The sequence below is a fragment of the Octopus sinensis genome, linkage group LG18, assembly GCF_006345805.1.
Source record: "Octopus sinensis linkage group LG18, ASM634580v1, whole genome shotgun sequence".
In the NCBI taxonomy this organism is placed as follows: domain Eukaryota; kingdom Metazoa; phylum Mollusca; class Cephalopoda; order Octopoda; family Octopodidae; genus Octopus; species Octopus sinensis.
The window spans coordinates 53,746,325-53,768,326 of record NC_043014.1 but is presented as its reverse complement, the minus strand read 5'-3'; the positions used below and the strand labels follow the sequence as shown (position 1 = coordinate 53,768,326).

Here is a 22,002-nt window from a genome sequence, read left to right as displayed (position 1 = left end):
AGCATCTAGGTGAAGGATAAAGTTCAGTAAATGGGGGAGAATAATGACTGTTATGGTGAAAGTATAGATAGGAGGAGGAGGAGGAGGAGGGGAGTGTTGATAGTAGATCAGGGGCCAGAATTAGATGAGGTGGGCTTGGTGAATGTCCACCCCATTCAGACAATTTTCTCATTCCATGGTGGTTGGCCTTTTCATCAGGGATGCCACATGCTGTGACACCTTCTCCACCAGCAACCAGCCTAGGCACTGTTACTCATCAGGCTGACAAGAAACAAACTGTCAAGGTATCTGGTCACTCTCTGACAGGTTTATAGTTGTGCCTGTGGCAGCTGAGACCTCTAACGCTCTTGGCCCCTGCACCATATCTCTGCTCACTGCTATGGGGGTAGAGATTGCTGTCTGCAAGTGTGACCCCTGTGAGTCAGAGTGGCTGTTCCAGTGCATCTCCTTTGCTGTCCTCCGAGGCAACACCTTTTCCATTTTGACTGTTGGTGCCATGAGGAATGTTTCCATATTGTGAGAAGTGATAAAATTATTCTATGAAATGTATATAAAGACATTAGATCATGTCAAATACCCCAAGCTAAAAATTATCGACATATAGTTCTATAAAATCGAGAAATGACAATTTTATTGAAACTTTTTTTAAGCAAAGGACAATTCACAATTAAGACTGGTGGCTAAATCAGTACTCTCAACTTCCTCCATCTAACTGAATATCCATTCATACTTAATTGTCTCTCGTTAGTAGTCTTGCAATACACTCATTCACCATCTCCAAAAGTTCTAAACCTCTGTGCACTATTGTTAGATTGTTATTCACTTATCAACGATTGTGTGCGATAGTCTGGGAAAGAGAGTTGCAAGAAATCTGGCAAGATAATAAAAAAAAATAAACACAGATGAACACAAACCATTCCCTCAATATATAGAAAACACACACATACAAGTGCACACACACACACACACACACACACACACACACACACATGCACACACTAAAAAAGTATGACACTTACTTCAATATCGATGGTTCCATTCAGTTTATCCATTTCTCCAAGAATGGCAGAAGCCAAAGAACTTTTACCAGTGCCAACAGAACCCACAATGCTCACTAGTTGACCCTTCGGTATTGTGATGTTGATACTGTAATAGAAAAAACCGAAAGAGCAATATCAAACTTGGTTTTCATGTTTGATTGAGTTTCTTAGATGCACCTTTATAGCTTTCCTGAGGTCACAGAAAGAGGAATTGATTAACTGCAAGGTGTAATAAATAATTATCTCTTTCACTGACTCCCTCCCCATTGCTCCACCATCTTCTCAATACCCTCTCACTTCTATCTTTCTCCATCTCTCTCCCTGTCCCTCTACTACCCATCCCAACATGCTCTTATTCACTCATATAACTCTTCCTCTACTTATCATCCCATCCTGCCCATCCATTATATCTCACTCACTAACATCTAGCACTATTTTTTTCCTGTCATTATTACTCTCCCACAAGCACTGGCTCTTCTGATACCACCTCCTCTACCATCCTCTCACAACAACGAATCTATTTCTTACCTCACACATTAACTCCTCTTAAAATCTAGATTTAATTTCAACTTATCATCCTTTCATAATTTTTCTTCTCAGAGGCATTGAAACAAAGCAACCTCACTAGTGCCAGTGCCATAGAAAATGCATCCAGTTCAGTCTGTAAAGTGACTGGAGAACCAAGTAGACAACATAGGGTCAAGAGTCCATTTGAGGGTGTGACCAATTCTCTTGTGCTGGTGTTACAAGGAAATGCATTCAGTAGAATGGTGTTAGGAAGGGCATCTCTGTGAATAACTCCCCCCAAAAAACTGACACAGGCCATAACGAACCATTCAACCCATGTTTGTGTGGAAAAGAAACAAAAAATAACCACCACTGCCATCACTGATGTCAATGAAATACACAGAAAAATGGGCCTAAAACACACTAAACACACTACCAGTTAGTGAACCTTTACTCCTTTTGTTGGAGTTGTTGGAGATGTGTGGGTTCATCATTGCACTCAATGCTTAGTGCAAGGGAAAAAAGAACAGTGTCCATGACCTTTTTGCAGAGCCTCCAAGGTTGGTGAAGAGGAAGGGACAAACTAATGGGTTTTCCTCAGACTAAAGACATAGTCCAAATGTATCCAACTAAGTAGATTTTGTTAAAAGCATCCAAGGACCAGGAGTTGGCATTAAACCAGGTGACCAATTATTTAGATCTACCACACAAAAACAGGTGCTATCCATCTGAGGAAGGGGCTGTCCCCATGGCATTTACAGGCCTTGCAAGACTGTGAGAGTGATGCTCTTACAATTTCGTTTAAACTGTTGCAAGTGAACACAGAGGAAATTCCTTTGATATAGTGTCCTGAGAAGAAAGGACTCAGTGTTCTGGTGTTGTGTGGGTGGCTATGGGGTATATGTGATGAGGAGAGGAAAGAGGAATGAGAAGAAAGAGTCCAAGTGGAGGTGTTGTGAGATCAGCCAGCCCTGAGAAGCTAAACCCATGAAAAACAGCAGAGAGAGAGAGAGAGAGAGATGACAATATATCATTGGCCAGAGGTTGGAGTATGGTTGTAACTTCAGGTTTATTAGCAAAGCAGCCTTTCTTTGAATATGTTCTAGAGTGTCTGTGTGTGTAGCAACAGTACCATCCAGATTGTGAGTCATATGTTAGCTTTGTAGAGAGCATTTGCTTGGGTGACAAAGTCTTTTCTAGCCTGAAAAGAAAGGCTTGTCTTTGAGATGCAAACTTTGCTAGAGACAAAATCTGAGCATAGTTTCCTTTTCATTCACAAAGAATGGGTTGCCCTGAACCTGTGATAGAACACACCTGCTCAAGATTCTGCACAATGAGATTGAAACAGTAACTATGTAATTGTCAACTGAACTTCTGATCCATATGGTCATACCTACATAATGTATGCTGTACAATATGATAATAAGATTATTTATTATAAGGGAGTTGAAAATTAAAAGTAAGTTACTAGAAAAATCTCAATGTCTATTTAGAACAACCTTTTGATAGCAAAAGAGTATTCAAGTACTCACTCACTCTTTTAATTGAAAACTATTGGCATCTGAGACATCCCACGAAAACCTTCCATCTCTAATAGCAACTGCAGCATCTACAAAAGTAAATAAAAGTAAATGATTGCTGAAATATGCCCTTAGTTATCACCACAAGTATCAAAGTTCTCAATCACTTCCTTCTGCATGTCTCCAGTAAATTTTAATCAGTTTATGTTTCTGAGTTCTTTTGGTATTTATTGACAAAATTTCTCATTAATGCTAATGATTTTCCTTCTCATTACTGATAGACATTAAGCAGCTTAGTACATATTTAATTTTAGCATATAATAGAGAGCTAGATACACTAAAATTGATCACAGGTTTGCTCAGTTAAGGGATGACCTTAAGATAAATAACAACAATGACAACAACAACTATTTATAAAAAAAGGACATAAGTGAAATCAAAACTGTATTTCTTCCCAGTGAAACTGACAGAGATTAGCTATTTCATGTAATTATGTAGACCAAGGATTTTCAAACTTATACTTTTAGTGAACCCCGTAGCAAATATCTGACAGTATTGGTGTAACCATGCAAAGAATATGTAGAAGTTTAGATACCATATAATAAGCAATAAATATGTTTTGTTTGCTACTAATTTCATTTAATTTATTGTTATATTTGGGGATGGCCATATTTTTCCCAATTAAACACTTGCACTATATACTTAGCCTTCACTTTATTATTATTATTATTATTATTATTATTATTATTATTGTTATTATTATTATTATCATTATTATTATTATTATTATTATTATTATTATTATTGTTATTATTATTATTATTATCATTATTATTATTATTATTATTATTATTATTATTATTATTATTATTATTATTATTATTATTATTATTATTATTATTATTATCATTGTCATTATTATTATTATTATCATTATTATTATTATTACTATTATTATTATTATTATTATTATTATTATTATTATTATTATTATTATTATTATTATTCTGTTCTAGTTTTAGTTTGGATTTCATTTGTTTAATAGCTTTTGTCGTTTCTTCTTGTTCTTCATATTTGTTAGGTAGTATGACTTCTTGTTTGTATTTGTCAGCTTCCTTAAATACTGAAAACAGTATTTTGTTTTGCTCGTGTTTTGAGGCTATTTGTATCAGTTTTCCTTGTTTCTGAAGTAGATATTTCTGCAGTCCTATGCTGGTTATTTTATAATAGTTTTCCAGCTGCATAAGGCCTCTACCACCTTCTATACATTGTACATATAGCCTTTCTAAGTCAGATTTTGGGTGGTGCATCCAAGATCCTGTCATTATTTTTCTTGTTTTCCTGTCTATTTTGGTTAGTTCATTTAGTGCCCAGTTAAGTGTAACTTATAACTGGGACGGCTAGAGTGTTGATACCTATTATCTTGTTTTTAGCATTGAGCTCTGTTTTCAGTATTGATCTAACTCATCTATAGTAGTCGTCTTTCTTTATTTTCTCTTTCATTTGTGTGTGTTGTATCGTAACTAGTTCATTGATTCCTAAATATTTGTATGTCTGGCTTTGGTCTAGTTCCCTTATTTCATTGGCTTTATCTGGTGTTATGTTGCTACTCTTAACTAGTTTTCCTCTTTTCAAGGTTTCTTCTTCTTCTTCTTCTTCTTCTTCTTCTTCTTCTTCTTCTTCTTCTTCTTATTATTATTATTATTATTATTATTATTATTATTATTATTATTATTATTTCAGTGTCCTTTATCTAAGCTCTTTTATCATACATCCTGTGATCTTTTCAGTGGCTCTTTATCCCGTTGTCCCAGGTGTCTCCTCTTTTCAGTTTAGCCCAAGCTAGTATGGACTAAACAGAACAAGATCTGGAGACACATAGGATAAAGAGTCACTGAAGAAGTAACTGGATGTGTCACGAAAGAGCTTAGGCAAAGGATACTAAAATATAAGACGCTATGGTATAATAATAATAATAATAATAATAATAATGATAGTAATAATAATAATAATAATAATAATAATAATGATGATGATAATAAAGCTGAAGAGAAGACCAAGTATATGGTGTATTTAAATGGCAAAACAATATGGTCATTCCCAAATATAACAATAACTGTTTCAACACAATTTCACATCAGGAAGCTTGCACACAAATATCAAATTTAATTTAATTTAAAAAATGAAAATCCTGCCATGGTCAATTTTGCTTTTCATTCTTTCAGGTTTGATGAAATAAAGTACCAGGGTTGATGAAATTGACTATTCCTTCCCACCAAATTTCTGGCCTCTGTGTGAAATCAATGTCATTTTAGCTAATGTCACATTCTTAATTGGAAGAATTAGCTTGGCTCTTTCTAACAAGTAACAACTGAATTCCAGGCCTGTTTCATATCGTTCTCAGTTGACATTCTTGTATGGTTATTTTTTAGTTTTGGTTATAAACATTGCTGCAAAATCCTGGTTCAAAACAATCGGTGGATGAGAAGAACAAGACTGTCCACACATTTTCTAGACACATGCGTTACATTTAGTGGATTGGAATTAGTTCAAAATTCTGAAGCCTTATGTAGCCCTGCAATTTCTCTTGAGTACCTCCAGGAGAACACATACTCCAATTTGAACCCTTGACCTAAACTGTTATATCTAGTGAGAGTCATTAATCATACAGAATGAAGGCGAGTGGGGATTTGGCAGAATAATTGGAACATTGTGGTATTTAGTTCCAACACTTGATGCTCTGATTTCTTGTTTTACCTGAGTTAACTTTGCTTTTTACCCCTCTGGGGTTAATGAAATAACTCCCAGTCAACTGTTGGGAGATTGCAATAACTGACAATACACTGACCCTAAATATGTACTTTTGTGTTTATTTTACATATCATTATTTATACTGAAAGAAAAGAAAGAAATTACCTGTTTTTGTTTTATTTGAGACATTCATTGGTATCAAGTCATCTGTGCACAAATATTTTTGTACTCTTTTAATTGAGACTATCAGCTAGAATGAAAATAGAGGATACTTTAAAGTTACAATCCCTTGTATTGATACTTATGTGTGTGTATAATAAATATAAACATGTGTGTGTATATATATCATCATCATCGTTTAACATCCATTTTCCATGCTAGCATGGGTTGGACGGTTCAACTGGGGTCTGGGAAGTCAGAAGACTGCGCCAGGCCCAGTCTGATCTGGCAGTGTTTCTACAGCTGGATGCCCTTCCTAACACCAACCACTCCGAGAGTGTAGTGGGTGCTTTTTATGTGCCACCTGCACAGGTGCCAGCAGAGTGGAACAGGTTTCTTGCTGTAGAATATCTACAGGACAACTCACATTTTAGGCGAGAAGGTGGAAGTGAGTGACTGGAGATGGAAAGAAATAAAAATAGGCTGATGAGGTGTCAGGAATAAATATATAATGTATTTATAAAATATATGAACAAAATAAGTAAACAAGTAATAAAAAATACAAAGACTAAAGACTCACCTGAGCGAAAAAACTAAGCAGCATTGAAAAGTAGTTTATAGGTGCCTTTAGGAGGTTGAACAGGGCCAGTGATACAAAGGTTTTCTGTGGATCTAGTTTATGATCTTCTGATGATAATACATATGTAGTAAAAGTGGCAAATATTATCTACAAAATAATAGGAACAGTTCAATATTGATTCATTTTGAGGGCTGTACTCCTGCAAGGCTTTTGGTTGTGATAGTTAAAAACAAAGTAAAGAATTAACATAGGCACAAGGCCTCAAGTTTCATGGATGGTACAGTCAATTAGATTGATATAGTACTTGCCTGGTACCTATGCTAAGACCTTAAGCTCCTTAGAAGGATTAAAGGCAGTGGAGAACTGAACTGAGAATACAAAGGTACAAGACTAAATATAGCTCAAGGTATTTGGTTTGTTACTCTACTGACCCTGCTAATCCACCAGCTTTGGAACAATTAAATATCATAAAAGAAATCTTAAACTGAGTTTCAGAATGGATGTGTGGTTAAGAAGTTCACTGAGTGATCACGTAGTTTTAGATTTGATTATATTGTGTGGTACTTTGAGTCAATGTATCCCATCAACTAGAACCTCACAAGAGAAAAAAAAAATTTATGTGTGTATATATATATATATATATATATATATAATATGTGACCGCGTGTGTATCGTTGGCAATTTTCTTTCTCCGTCTTCCCTTCCTTGGACTTTTCCTTTTTTCTATATTTCTGATGAAGAGCTCTGCGCGAAATGTTAAATCCTCCTTCTTTCTTCCCTTTCCTGAGCATCCAATAACACTATACTTGTTCCACGTCCTCGTGTTGTTGTGTTTTCTTTGTTCATGTTTGGATTATATATATAAATGATACTGCTTACATTGCATTAGTAAAGTGTAAAACAGTAAATGTCCTGATATCCTGGAATACTTATTATACCCTAAGTTTTTTAAGACAGGTGTGTAAACAAAATATATATATGTATGTATGTATGTATGTATGTATGTATGTATGTATGTATGTATGTATGTATGTATGTATGTATGTATATGCATATGTATATAAATAAATAATTGTATATGCATATATATATATATATAATAACACAAATGGGCTGTGGTTCACTGCAGTTGTTTCAGATGTGTTTTTATTGATGAAAAAATCAATTACATCAAGTAATAAAAAGGTTTTTTTTTTCAGATGAATTAAAATTAGAATAAAATTTATCATTTAGGATTTTTCACACAAATTGTATGTGATTCGTATTGACTCCCTCATCTTGGTGCTGGTTGAGAGAGTAAATTGGGAAATGCTATTTTGATGGTAAATATCCATGGCAATAAATCTATCAACATCTCAAGAGGTTGAATAAAGAAGAATAAAAGAATAAAACCTGCATCCTAGTTATAGGAGGTTAAAGGGTTTTTTTTAGACAGTGGTACCATTTTCAGATAAAAGAAAGGGGTGGCTCATTAATTATCCAACATGCTATTAAGGTAGGCAAGGAAATAATAGGTGATAAATAATAAAAATTAAAATAAATGAAATAAAAAAATGTAGAAATAAAAATAACATAGAATAATCATTATAAGGAAACAATAAAAAAGAAAGTACAATAAAACTGAAGGACATAAATGCATGCAGAGAGCATAAAATACTGATGCACATATAAAGTGCATCAATTGTTACTTATTTATTTGTAGATATATCTCTATATATATGCAGACATAACATACATACATATATATATACACACACAAACACACACATACATATACATACAATACAAACACACATGCACACTCATAAACATATATGTGCATATACACTTATATACAACATATACACATCTATCTATCTATCTATCTATCTATCTATCTATCTATCTATCTATCTATCTATCTATCTATCTATCTATCTATCTATCTATATATATATATATATATATATATATATATATATATATATATATACGTTTAAATATTTGTTGTGCAAAATTTTTTATGTGAAGTCGTGTGTTGAAACAGATATTGTTATATTTCGGAATGGTCATATTGCCAGTTTAGCCAATAAAAACACACGCACTATATATTTGGTGTTATTTTGCTTCAGTGATATTTATTTTTTACATTAATCTACACACTAAATAAACATAGACGCACATAGAGATATAAGCATGCGCAAATGAAGACATACAATAGAAATACAAAATGGCTGACGGTTAGTAAGGAGAGACACAAGTAAGTGAGAAGAAAACAAAGGACCACTGATGCGGTCACAGGAGTGTGACGAAAGAACTTTGGCCGAAATAAGATTAAGATTAATGTAAAAAATAAATATCACTGAAGCAAAATAACACCAAATATATAGTGCGTGTGTTTTTATTGGCTAAACTGGCAATATGACCATTCCGAAATATAACAATATATATATATATATATATATATATATATATATCTATATATATTACAGAGATGTACTTGCCTAGCAAGTAGCCTGATCTGAGATCGTGTGCTGTAACAAAAACAATTGCAGTGTGGACAGTGTTTATAAGCCATTTAAAAACACCCAAAAACCGTTAGATTCGCTTCAGCATTTAAATTTAATTTGTCAAAATACTTTTGTCACTTTGAAACTTGTTCACTGACAAAATTTCATGCTGCATTGGAATTTTGTCTGTGAATGGGTTTCGGTTTCAAAGACTCCATCCTTTGATCAAACATCAAAAACAAAATTAGAGCCATGATAAACAGAGTTTTTTTTACAGTTAACTGTTTCAAGTAAGTCAGCCACCATGAATCTGGTTTTACATGCTTGTTATAAGTTTACTAGATTTTCTTTACATGGACCTGAAATAGCTGTGACATGAAATTACAATGCAGGAAAAGGCACTTTTTTTTTTACAAGAAAAGAACTCACCAGGAATGGAGCAAGTTTCCAGCAGACTTCTGAACATATTTTCAAATAAGCAACTCTCCGTAAAAACTTTATCTCTTCTTTTCGAATCTCATTAACCTTCTGTTCAAAACTTGGTTCCCAAGCATACAGTTTAAGGACCTAGTTAAATAATCAAAATTAAATCAAATAAGGAATCCTCACACAGACAGAAAATCTCAAATTCAAGTTGATTAGGAAATGGAATTGTATAGTATTCGTAATAATATTAACAAGAGCACTTAAAGAGTGCAAACCTCCACCAAGGCAACACCAACATTCCCTAAACGGTTAGCCAGAGATGATTTTTAAAATGAGAATATCTAAAATAAACTTGACTGCTCTCACAAACATGAATACTATTAGGTTGTCAAGAAAGTTCTTACGGAATTTTTAATTTTGGTTTTAAATGATATATTTTCAAATTAAATACCATTAAATTATTTTGACTTTATATATCATTTTAAAGCCTGTTTTTCGCTCTATCTAATCCTGTTACTCTTTTTCTTTTTGAATAATTAGGCCATTTTTTCCAGAACGTTGAATACAACATGGACAAAAAGCAAATTTGCACAATTTTCTTATTCCAGTTCAAGCTAGGCCGAAAAGCTGCTGAAACAGCTTGTGATATCAATGATGCATTTGGCCCAGGAACTACTAATGGACGTACAGTACAGTAGTGGTCCAAGAAATTTCGTAGTGGTGACGAGAGTCTTTAAGAGGATAAGCATAGTGGTCGGACATTGGATGTTGACAATGATCAACTAAAAGACTTAGTCGAAACCAATCCACACACAACTGTTCGAGAGCTTGCTTCTGATTTAGACATAACATATACGACAATTTCCAACCACTTGAAAGAGATTAGAAAAATAAAAATCTTGAGAAATGGGTGCTGCACGAATTGAATGACAACCAAAAAAAACATGCTGTGTTGAAGTGTCGTCTTCCCTTCTTTTATGCAACAAGAATGACCCGTTTCTCAGCCAGATTGTGACTTGCAATGAAAAATGGATTTTTTTACGATAACCAGCAATGCTCAGCTCAGTGGTTGGATGCCGATGAAGCTCCACAGTACTTCCCGAAACCAAAGTTGCACCAAAAGAAGGTCATAGTGACTGTTTGGTGGTCTGCAGCCGGTCTCATCCATCACAGCTTTAGGGAATCAGAGTGGAGAAGATATGATATTACTGTGGGCTCGCCCTAGGCAAAAAGTTCCACATGCCCGACAGATATGATTAGTATGGTGTGTTACATCACCACCAGTAGCCAAGTTGTCACTCATCTGTCTCACTTTATGACTACGAAGATGACTCTTGAGTCCAGCTTTACTGAGGCAGGGTCTTGCACAGACACTGCATGTCAGCTTCATAGGAAGACCCTTCCCATCTGGAAGTGTAACAACGATGCCTTTCTTGACATCCCTCCTTACTTGAAATATTGGAAGGCTCTCGGTGTGAAAGTATAGAAGCTCTTGTGTTAAAGCAAAGGCTCAGATGGAGTGGTCATCTGGTCAGGATGAAGGATTCAAGGATACCAAAACACTCTTTTATGGAGAGTTAGCTAAAGGAGAACGACCTCCACATAAACCAAAAAAAGAGGTATAAGGACTTGCTGAAGGCTTCCTTAAGAGATGCTTGCATCTCTCCAGACACATGGGAAGGCATAGCTATTGATCCTAGCAGGTGGAGAAGGATTGTGCACGAGGGGACAGCTACTTTTGAGAAATCTCGAGTTGCACATGAGAAAGTAAGGGGGGATGTCAGGAAGAGCACTGCTGTTACATACATACATACATACATACATACATACATACATACATACATACATACACACATACACACATACATACATACATACATACATACATACATATATATATATATATATATATATATATATATATATATATATATATATATATATATATATATATATATATATATACTTTATTTAAAAGCAGCAGAAATTCAACAAAACCTGTACTCGGAGTTTCACGTTCCCGTTCATCGGACAGTTTTGTTATATATATATATATATATAGATGCATGTGTGTGAATAAGTGTATCTGTGCATGCATATATGTTTGTGTGTCTGTGTCTGTGTTTGTGAATGTCAGACTTGAAAGAAAATTCCACCAAGTTTACCTTCATTCCATTTAGCACTTCATTCATGAATATAATCCGTTTGTCCTTGATTACCATCACCTTTTCCAAGTAATGATTCATCTTCTTTAAAATTATGGTGCTGATTGGTATGAAGCAAAACAGAACAACCAGAGAAGAAAATATGGCTGCACCAAGTTGCTGGTAGAGGAAATAGAGACTTAATATCATCTGGAAAGGGGCAGAAATCAATAAATAGAAAAAAGGGAAAGTGTCCTGGAAACGTTGGCAGTCCACTGACATCAAGTTAACAGTCTCTCCAACAGATGTTGCCTTTAATGAGCTGCATTTGAGGGTAAGGGCCTGAAAAACAATAAGTGAAAGATCAAGAAGTAAGAAGAAGATTTAAAATCTTTTGCTCTTTTATTCTTTTACTGGTGTCATTTATTGACTACTGAAGTTCTATGAAATCATTTCAAAGGACTTTAGTTGGTCTGTGCATATTTTACCAATCTTTATTCACCAAACAGCTAGATTATCTTTTGAGATGAAGGAATACAATGTGATGTAATGTTTTATGCTCGTATACACAACCACAGATACACACATATTACATATATTCAGGTGTGGAAGCAAGGATTGGAATCGAAGGGCCTTAGAGTCAACCTAGCTAAAACCAAAGTCCTAATAAGTAGGAAGGCAGACAAATCACAAATCCCTTCAGGTAGATGGCCCTGCTCAATCTGTAGAAAAAGGGTAGGTAGAAACTCTATAAGATGTACCCAGTGTAAACTATGGACACATAAGAGGTGCAGCAATATCAAAGGAAGGCTAACTGGGAAGATAGTTTTTGTATGTGGCAGATGCTCAGGAGCAATAAACACTGAAAATGTACAGAGAACAACTTCTGCCACATTCCAGGGAGGAAAACTAGAAGTAGTTGATAGCTTCCATTACATAGGTAACCAAGTCAGTAGCGGGGGAGGGTGCGCTGAAAATGTAGACACTAGAATAAGAATAGCTTGGGCTAAGTTCAGAGAGCTCTTACCTCTACTGGTGACTAAGGGCCTCTCGTTCAGAGTAAAAGGCAGACTGTATGATGCATGTGTACGAACAGCCAGTGAATTCAAAATCAAAATCAAATTTGATGACTGGCATCCATGCTAGTGGAGCACTAAGAGTACCATCTGAGAGTGATCGTTGCCAGAGCAACAAACTGGCTTCCATGCGGGTGGCATGTAAAAAGCACCATTCGAGCGTGAACGTTTCCTGCGTCGCCTTACTGGCATTTGTGCTGGAGGCACGTGAAAAAACACTTGAGTGAGGTCATTACCAGTGCTGCAGAACGGGCTCCTGTGCAGGTGGCACATAAAGAGCACCATTTGAGTGTGGCCAGTGCCTGACTGGCCCTTGTGCCGATGGCACATAAAAGCACCCACTACACTCTCAGAATGGTTGGTGTTATGAAGGGCATCCAGCTGTAGAAACTCTGTCAGATCAGATTGGAGTCTGGTGCAGCCATCTGGTTCACCAGACATCAGTCAAATCGTCCAACACATGCTAGCATGGAAAGCAGACATTAAACGATGAAGAGGAAGATAATGATGATGATGATATATAACAGCCACGTTCGGATGGTTCTTTTACGTGTCACCGGCACTGGTATCACAGCTACAATTTCCATTGATTTTTGAGCAATTTCATTTTGCTACAAATGAACCAATTAAAACTTACCTTGCGGAAAATTGTGGATGTCACGGCTTGTTTTAAGATGAGTCCAAGATTGGTAGAAATATACAAAGCATGCTGTAAAGATATAGTTTGTATGATATTCATAGCCAAAAGGAAAACCGCAATTGTGTAACCTTTCCAGCTTGGCTCCTTACTGTCAATGAATGCTATCAAGAAGCTGAAATGATAGAGAATATGAAAATTTCTTTTAATTAATCATTTGTGGTCATCATTGTTTCATTGTTATTACATCATTCATTCAATGAGTGCCTTCATTGCACTACTGAGTACAGCTATGTGTTCTTTGGATATGTGCAGAATTTTGCTTGTTTTTTTTTTCTTTCTATTTTATTGTAAATACTCTGAGTATCGTTTCTTGACAGTTTTCCTCAGTATGGTGACATGGCCAAAGAGATTGAATGGTAGATAAAATTGAAAGGGTTGAAAATGGACACCTTTTCAGTTAATCCCTCATCAATTTCTTTGAGTTCCATTTAGAGAAAAAGATGCAAGGTAGGTGTTGCCTGCTAGTAAATTTACTGTAAGGTTGGTGAGTATGGCTAAATTAGTCTGGGTGAATAGCATGCCCTTCTAGATTGGGGAACACAGCGAGAAAATAGCACTTCTATTATTGTTTTGTGTTCCATATCTGTTTTTATTTTTGATAATCAATTCTGCATTGACTTCTACTGTCTCTGTAATTTCTCACCTTTTATTATAAGTATTGTTTCTGTTTTTAGGCTCCACATTCAGGTTACCTCTATTACCAGATCTTTTTATTTTAAGAGTTTCTCCTTTTCTTATAGACATACATTGTCATCTGTTGAGATTGATACATCAATTCTAAGGCATTTTTTCTTGACCTCTCTATCTGTGTGTATTGGCACATTCCAGAGTATGGTTGTTTTGTTATTTTCTGAAACCTTTTCTGGGATATGCCTATATCATCTTTTTCTGTTGTCCTTCCATAGTGTTGTTATAGCTTCCATTGTATATAAGTCCCAACTCTGTCATGTCTCTGGATATATTCCTTCTTAGACATGGCAGGATAACCAGAGACAATGATTTATTGTTTCTTCCCCATCACCACATCTTCTGCAGTTACTTATATTTTTCTTCATTATGTGTTTCTGGTGGGGAGGCTTTGATCTTGTGCCACAATTAGAAATCCTTCAGTTTCTGCTTTAAGTCCTGAGCTTTTCAACCATTGTTGGGATTTTACTTTGTCTATTTCTTTTCTGTTTAGTTTATCCCAGTATTTGCCAGGCAAGGAAAGTCCTTGCCATCATTTTATGATATTTTGTGGTTTCAGTTTGAATTTCAGTTGTTTTACAGCTTTTGTTGTTTCCTCTTTTTCTTCATAGTTGTCAGGTGCTATGACTTCTTTCTTGTATTTGTCAGCTTCCTTAAAAGCAGAAAACAGTTTTTTATTTTGCTCATGTTTTGTGGCTGTTTGTACCAGTTTTCCTTATATTATTATTTCTATAATCCTATGGTGGTTATTTTATAGTAGTTTTCTAGTTGTATAAGGGCTCTACTACCTTCAATTCATTGTATATATAACCTTTCTATGTCAGATTTTTGGTGGTGTATTCTAAATTCTGTCATTATTTTTCTTGTTTTCTTGTCTAGTTTGATTAGTTCATTTAGTGTCCAATTAAGAGTATTGTAACTCTAATTTATAGCTGGGACAGCTAGTGTATTGATACCTATTATCTTGCTTTTCTTATTGAGCTCTGTTTTAAATATTAGCTTGTCTATAGTATTCTTTTCTTATTTTCTCTTTCATCTGTGCATGTTATATAGTATTTAGTTCATTGATTCTGACAACTATATCTGGTCTGTTGGCCTTAATTTCACATATGGTTGTGATGAGTATACTGGGCTTCATAATTTTACCCATCACACTTTCATGGTATGCACTGCTCACTCACTCAATAATAATAATAATAATAATAATAATAATAATAATAATAATAACAAGGAGGTGTAACCATCTTTGGTCCTTACTCCAATCATAAATAGAAAATAAATTATAAAATATAAAACATTTTCAAAAACTTGAAAGACCAACAAGAAAAAGATCAAAGGAAAAAACTTTGAAAAACATACCTCATTACTTGAGGACTGACGAACAATAGGATATCATAGATAAACTTTAGCAGACATGTTTTAAGAATGTCAAACATATAGAGCCGCAATAGGACCAAGGTTAGTGATGGTTCTTTCCTCTGTTGTACCTGATAACATTTTTCCACTTCATCTCCAGACGTTGAGTCATATGACATTTGCTTCCTGTAAGGAAGAGAAAAATTAAAAACTGGGAGACAGACTACAATATAACAGAAGTTTTAATGCTAAAATAACTGCCATACTATTTTACCTAGTAAAGAAGATAACAGGTACTTATTTCCTTACAGACCCTGAAAAGATGAAAGGCAAAGTTGACCTTGGCAGAATTTGGGCTCAGAATGTAAAGCTAGATGAATTACCACTAAGCTAAGTTTTGAATCTTAGCTAAGAATCTAGGAAGCTATTCGTTGCAGTTTCAAGGGAAGAGCAAATTGATTACATTGACCCAAGTGCTCAACTCCTACTTATTTTACTGACCCGAAAGGGGTAAAAAAAACAATGTCAACCTTCATAGAATATAAAGAAGGACGAAATGCCACTAAGTATTTTGCCTGGCACTTCACCAGTTTGCCACCTTATTGAATAGTAATAATAATAATAATAATGATAATAATCTTTTGTACTATAGGCACAGGGCCTGAAATTTTGAAGGAGGGGGATAGTTGATTACATTGACCCCAGTGCTCAACCGGTACTTAATTTATCAACCCTGAAAGGATGAAAAGGCAAAATTTGATCACAGAATAATAATAATAATAATAATAATAATAATAATAATAATAATAATAATAATAATAATAATGATTTCTTTATTAACTACAAAGGTTTATGTTAAGAAAAACATTATGGACAGCAGAGGACAAAACAAAGAATGTATATGTGTGTCAATGTGTGCTGTGATGGTTTCGCTTGTAAACAAGATTAGTAAAATTTTTTAAAATCAGTGTGTAATCCTCAAAAGGGAGATGTTTGAGGGCTGCTCATGGAAAAACCGTATAAAAATCATGGGTACCCTGACTTTAGGGATAAGTGCCTTTTTCCCTTTCCTTTTTTTCCCAGCTATGGGCATATGCTCAGGGTAGACCCATTCACTTGCACCATTCTCACCACTTTCATTCACTTTTCAGAAAACTGGCCAGAAGACAACATTTCCCTCTTAACCCTTATTTTCCTTTTCAAGTGAAACTTGAAAAAGTTAATCAGGGATTGGCCTAAGAGAAAAGTGTTTGTCTTCAGCCCCTTCTTTCACCATGGTCAGCAGGCATTTAAAAACAGCCTTTCTTTCCTGGTTAAAAGAAAGCGGTGCTGATCATTTCTATGTGTTTATGATCTGACATCACTCTGGTGACATTGTCTGCATATACCAACATGCATCTACCACATCCTAGGTCGTGCAGGATGCCTCTCAATGCCTCCAGTTTGTGTAGTAGTGGCTCAAGAGTCAGTATGTAAAAGAGAGATGAGAAGGAGCAACCATACCAGACTGAGTGCATGATGTTGAACAGTTCTGAGAGGTGATTGTTCCCTCTGACCAGTGAACAGATGTCATTGTGCATTGCAATGATCCAGCCCCTAAATACAAGCCCCAAACCAGCTGTCTTGAGAAGCGCCACCAGGTATGGATGGTCGACCCTATTAAAAGCTTCAGACTGATCTAAATTGATCAGGGCCCACTTCTGCCAGGTTCTTTAGCTCTTTTCTCAGTTATGCATTGCATGAGGTGGAGCTTGTTGTGGATGGATCTTTTCTGGTTAGCCCGTGTCTGTGCCTCCCCTACCAGATCTCCAATGACAAGCACCAACCTTGTAGCTAATACCTTGGCCGAAGTTTTTAACTCTGCATTCAGAAGAGTTATGGGCCTAAAGTTGTCAATACCATTCCACATGTTTGTGATGCAATTTGTATGAGGAGTTCTATGATCATTCTGGACCAGTTCTCCCTTTTGGTCTGATAGGCTTTGAGGATTTTCAAGTTTTCCTTTATGTCTAAATAGCCAAGGAATGACTATTTCTGATGGCACCTATGACGATTTTGGCCAGTCACTGACCGCAGTAGAAAGGAACTAACAACAACTTTTCACTTTTGAGGGCATTCAGAGAGTGATGTTTGGTTCCTTCTTCAGTGCAGAATCAAATGTCTATCATTCCATAGGCCCTTCCTCACTGTATATATTCCTTTAGATTCTAGATGGAACCTAAAGCTTTTTCTATTTGAGCCTCTCTGTGGCTCTTTCCACCTTCCTTGATTTTAAACCAATTATACAGTATGTCAGAGTGCAGGGTATTGTATCCTGCATTGTCTCAGGGAGGGTATTTAACGTTACTGCTATTCCATCTCCCTCAACTAGCAGTCTGGCATTTTTAAGTTCCTCTTCAGAGAATTGTATTCTCTGAAGAGATGGCTTGGCTGCTTCAGCAAAAGCAAATTCAGAAGAGCTATTCCAAGCCATTGCTCCTTCATTGTTTGTATCATTGTTGTTGTTGTTGTTGCCTTTGTTATTGTTGCTGTTGTGGTTGTTGATGGTGCTGCTGATGTTGTTGCTGCTGTTGTTATTACTGCTGTTGCTGGTGTTGTTGTTACTTGTACTCAACTTGTCTGTTGCATCGCTTGCAAAAGGGCTCTTGAAATTGCTGTTTTTATTTTGAACAATGTTGTTAAAATTGGAGCTTTTGCTTTTTAATTGCATACATTTTTGTTAGGAAATATGTCTTTTCTTACACACACACACACACACGGACTTGCTTGGAGTGGGAAGTGGGATTAAAAACTAGATTACGAAATTTTTTTTGTTATTGTTTGAATCCCAGCAAATTTGAAAAGTCCCTGTCAAAATTGAGAAAATCTAACTTCTGTGGGTGTGCTATTCTGAAGTTTGCCAAGGCAATCTATTGTGAAGATTACCCGGCAACAATGGAATATTCAGTTAGTACATTATATTTCTGGAAAAGTGTAACTGAATACTCATTATGTTAGTGTTAAGCAGCTGACCATGTAGAGAGGCTCTCATTGGCTCAGTTACCAATGAGAGAAGGTGCAGTATTACAGTTAATCATATTAACATGTGTGCTTCTAACTAGTATATTTTTAGATTTTTAGCAGGTATATTTTGCAAAACAGAAAAGATATTGATAAAATGTCTCTGAAACCTTCCTAATGCTAAAACATACCATCTCATAGCGTTTAATTTCAAACTCCATTCATTCAAAAATGTCTTCACCACTTGACTGCACAAATTCCGTGGATGTGGTTCCCACATGTCATCATCCTTTAATTCATGCTTGAAACTTTTCACAAATAATCTATAAGAGAAACCAGAGAAGTATTAGATATAGATTGATTCTGGAGAAGAAGGAGAAGGAGAAGAAGAAGAGGAGGCAGGTACTCACCCTTTTAGCCACCAAAATATTAATTGAGATGGAAACGATGCTAATTTCTCTGCATTTGGAGCCTGTAGAGTTGAGGAAACAAAAAAAGAGAAAAAAATCAGAAATATCACCAATTCTGAAATAACCACCTTTACACGGAGAATAACATATGAAATAAAAATTGCTAGGCAACTGGCTAAATCACTAGAGCATCAAAAGGAATGCCTTGTAGTATTTGATCCTACTCTTGGTGCCCTGAGTTCAAATCTTGCTGAGGTCAACTTGCAGTAGCACAGCTTGCAGTGGGTGACAATGAGGATGGTTGGCTCTGGGTATTTGGGGTCTGCTGTATAAGCTTGTACAGAGGCACAGCAAACCCAAGGACTACCCCAAGCAGCATACACTCTAGCTTTGCTATTGTCAACTTTATTTTTCATCCTGCTGGGTTTAGTAAATAAAGTGCCAGAGATTGATTCTTCTATCTAAGAGTTGGTTACATTGCACTGTGAGAAGGGTCATGAGAGACCACTCAGAGTGACCCTCCAAGTGAGGAGCTAGCAACCTCTTCTCACACCAAAACTGACATGCTACTGAAGCTATTCAAGGATAACCTGTTGTGCAATGCAGCATGGAATAATAATAATTCTTTCTAATTTTGGCACAAGGCAGTAATTTGGGGGGAGTGGGGGAGTCGATCACGTTGATTCCAGTGCTCAACTGGTACTTATTTTACTGACTTCAAAAGGATGAAAGGTAAAGTCAAATAATATAACTAATAATAATAATAATATTCAGAGAACTTTTGAGCCGGATGGGGTACTTGACCTAAAGAAAATTCTAACTGGGCCCCATCTGAAAAGTCATGTGCTGTTGATATGAGATCACCGTGTCAAGCACATATGGTTGGGATGCATGTGCCTGGTATACCCTTATCAGACAGGTACTCATAATGGGTATACTGGGCTTTATATATTTTACCCGTGTCACTTTGGTGGCATGCACTGCTTTCTCACTCAATAATAATAATAATAATAATAATAATAATAATAATAATAATAATAATAATAATAATATCTTGGAACAAATTATCTATTTCATTTTCATATTTAAGTGAGTAAGGTGTAATTTTAGGGGGTCTCTGGCTGCTATTTCTAGGAGTTCAATTGTTTACCTTTGTTTTGGGGATTGTTTAGCCTTAATCAAACTGATCTATGTTTAAAGGCCTCTCATCTGTGACCATTCCATCTTTTTTTAATAAATCTGGGACTACGTTATCTAATGTCTCCACCTCATTTTAAAATGGTAGGATATTATTTTCAGGGTGAGTTGGCTGTCATTTTTCTTGAATTTGGGATTGTATCTTAAACCTATGAATATAAACAATCATTAATCAAGCAAGCACTAACACATTTAATGTAACAGGTATGATAACTTTAATTGGGATTTTATCTGTATTGAGAAGCTGCTTTCTTGCCTTGGCTATAGAACAATAGTGATAGGACTAGTGGGTCTATGATATAAATGTTCTCTTTTTGGCCCCTTCATGTAACTGATTTCAAGGTAGATAGAAAGAGAGAGAGAGAGAGAGAGAGAGAGAGAGAGAGAGAGAGAGAGAGAGAGAGAGAGAGAGAGAGAGGGTGTTGGTTTTAGCATTTGGCTAGTACTTTATTTCTTGACTCCAATGGTGAGAAAGGCAATGTTGGCTTTTCCAGGATTTGAGCTCAGAGTGGAGAGAACTGGGACAAATGCCACAAGGTTTTTTTTAAGTGAAGCTCTAATAATTTCAGTCAGTTTACTGCCTTAACAAGTAAACATTGTTGAGCAATGCTTTACAAAACCAAATGCAAGACAGGTGACTCCAATCAAAAAGAAAAGCATTGAAAATAGTTAATGCATGACAGTTCAAATTAATTAAAATTGGAAATATACTGTGTAATGAGGGGAAGATTAATTTGGTGTTTGACAGATATGGTGACAACTTTGATATGTTTCAGCCTTACCAGATCTCCTTGGTGGAGCATTCTTATTTACATGTCTGTAAGAACGGTGTAGAGAAAGGAATATATATATATATATACACATGCATGGTAAATTATATCACTGGAAGAATAAACAGAAAAATTACCTTGATAGGAATTAAATGCAAAACACAATGGAACATGACTAAACTTCACAAGACATTTTTTCTGGTGCCACACTAATTCTGTCATCCTTTTTCTTTCAATTATGCAATACGATAAAGCATATGTTTCAATATTTATATTTTTATATACCAGTTGGTGAAAATCCAAATTGCCTTCACCCAAATAAATACTTATTTTACCAACTGTGGATGGATGAAAGACACTGTTCATATCATTGAGATACAAACTCAGAAAATAAAAAATGAATAGAATTTAATGTATAAGTATAGATGAGAGAGAGAAGGGAGGAAATATATAAAAAGAAAGAAAAGGGTGATTGTGTACATATGTGGCTGTATGTGTGAAATTTGCATTTGTGTGTGTGTGTGTGTGTACGTATGTGTGTGCATATGTGTGGTTATGTGTGATTGTATGTGTATGTATTTTGAACTGGTACAAGGTCAATAGTACTCACCCTTCCTTTGTGCTCAATTGGTGGAACTTCAGCAAAACAGTGCAGAACCAATTGTATACATAAAAGAGTGTATTCGACATAGAAAAGGCTGAACATTATTTTATCTGTCTGGTACATCTAAAGACAGATAAAAAGAAAGACAATTAGAATGCAAGAAATATACCATATATATACACAGATATATTCTTCTGTATGTGGTATGATCAATAAGTATCCGGACTCTTGCTATAATAATGAAGCTAAAGCATGCAGAGTCGAGCTACTTGGCACAGAATGACTCTGAACTCTGTTGTGCACGTGCATTAAGTTTTAACGTTCTAGCTCACTTGCATTATTTACAGCAGTGCTTGGAAGGAATGTGTGTAGTGTGTGATTGTCACATTGATTAAGACAGAAAAAGTTGAATAGAGAATCTACATCAAATTTTGCTATCTTACTGTGAATGTTTTACTTCCCTGGGCATGGAGACAGTAAAGGTCCAACATCTGGCAGCTGCAACAACTTGGTAGAAACCTACAAGGTCATCCACCATCTTTCCAACAACAACCTTAGGTTACCTTTTATGAATCCCATATGTTTA

General features: G+C 35.5%; 1 protein-coding gene across 1 annotated transcript in view; it reads right to left on the bottom strand.

Annotated features, from left to right (window-relative positions):
- Window positions 1-20,845, bottom strand: part of LOC115221280 (multidrug resistance-associated protein 1-like) — a 50,297-nt gene extending 29,452 nt beyond the window's left edge. Inside the window, exons 1-11 of the mRNA XM_036510606.1 lie at window positions 20,825-20,845; window positions 18,846-18,907; window positions 18,627-18,758; window positions 15,439-15,621; window positions 13,330-13,504; window positions 11,638-11,958; window positions 9,476-9,613; window positions 6,558-6,704; window positions 5,984-6,068; window positions 3,084-3,156; window positions 1,020-1,146 (exon numbers count right to left, since the gene is read on the bottom strand). Coding sequence (XP_036366499.1) covers window positions 1,020-1,146; window positions 3,084-3,156; window positions 5,984-6,068; window positions 6,558-6,704; window positions 9,476-9,613; window positions 11,638-11,958; window positions 13,330-13,504; window positions 15,439-15,621; window positions 18,627-18,758; window positions 18,846-18,907; window positions 20,825-20,845 — 1,464 coding nt within the window. The remainder of the gene's footprint in view (window positions 1-1,019; window positions 1,147-3,083; window positions 3,157-5,983; window positions 6,069-6,557; window positions 6,705-9,475; window positions 9,614-11,637; window positions 11,959-13,329; window positions 13,505-15,438; window positions 15,622-18,626; window positions 18,759-18,845; window positions 18,908-20,824) is intronic.
- Between the last annotated feature and the right edge of the window lie 1,157 nt (window positions 20,846-22,002).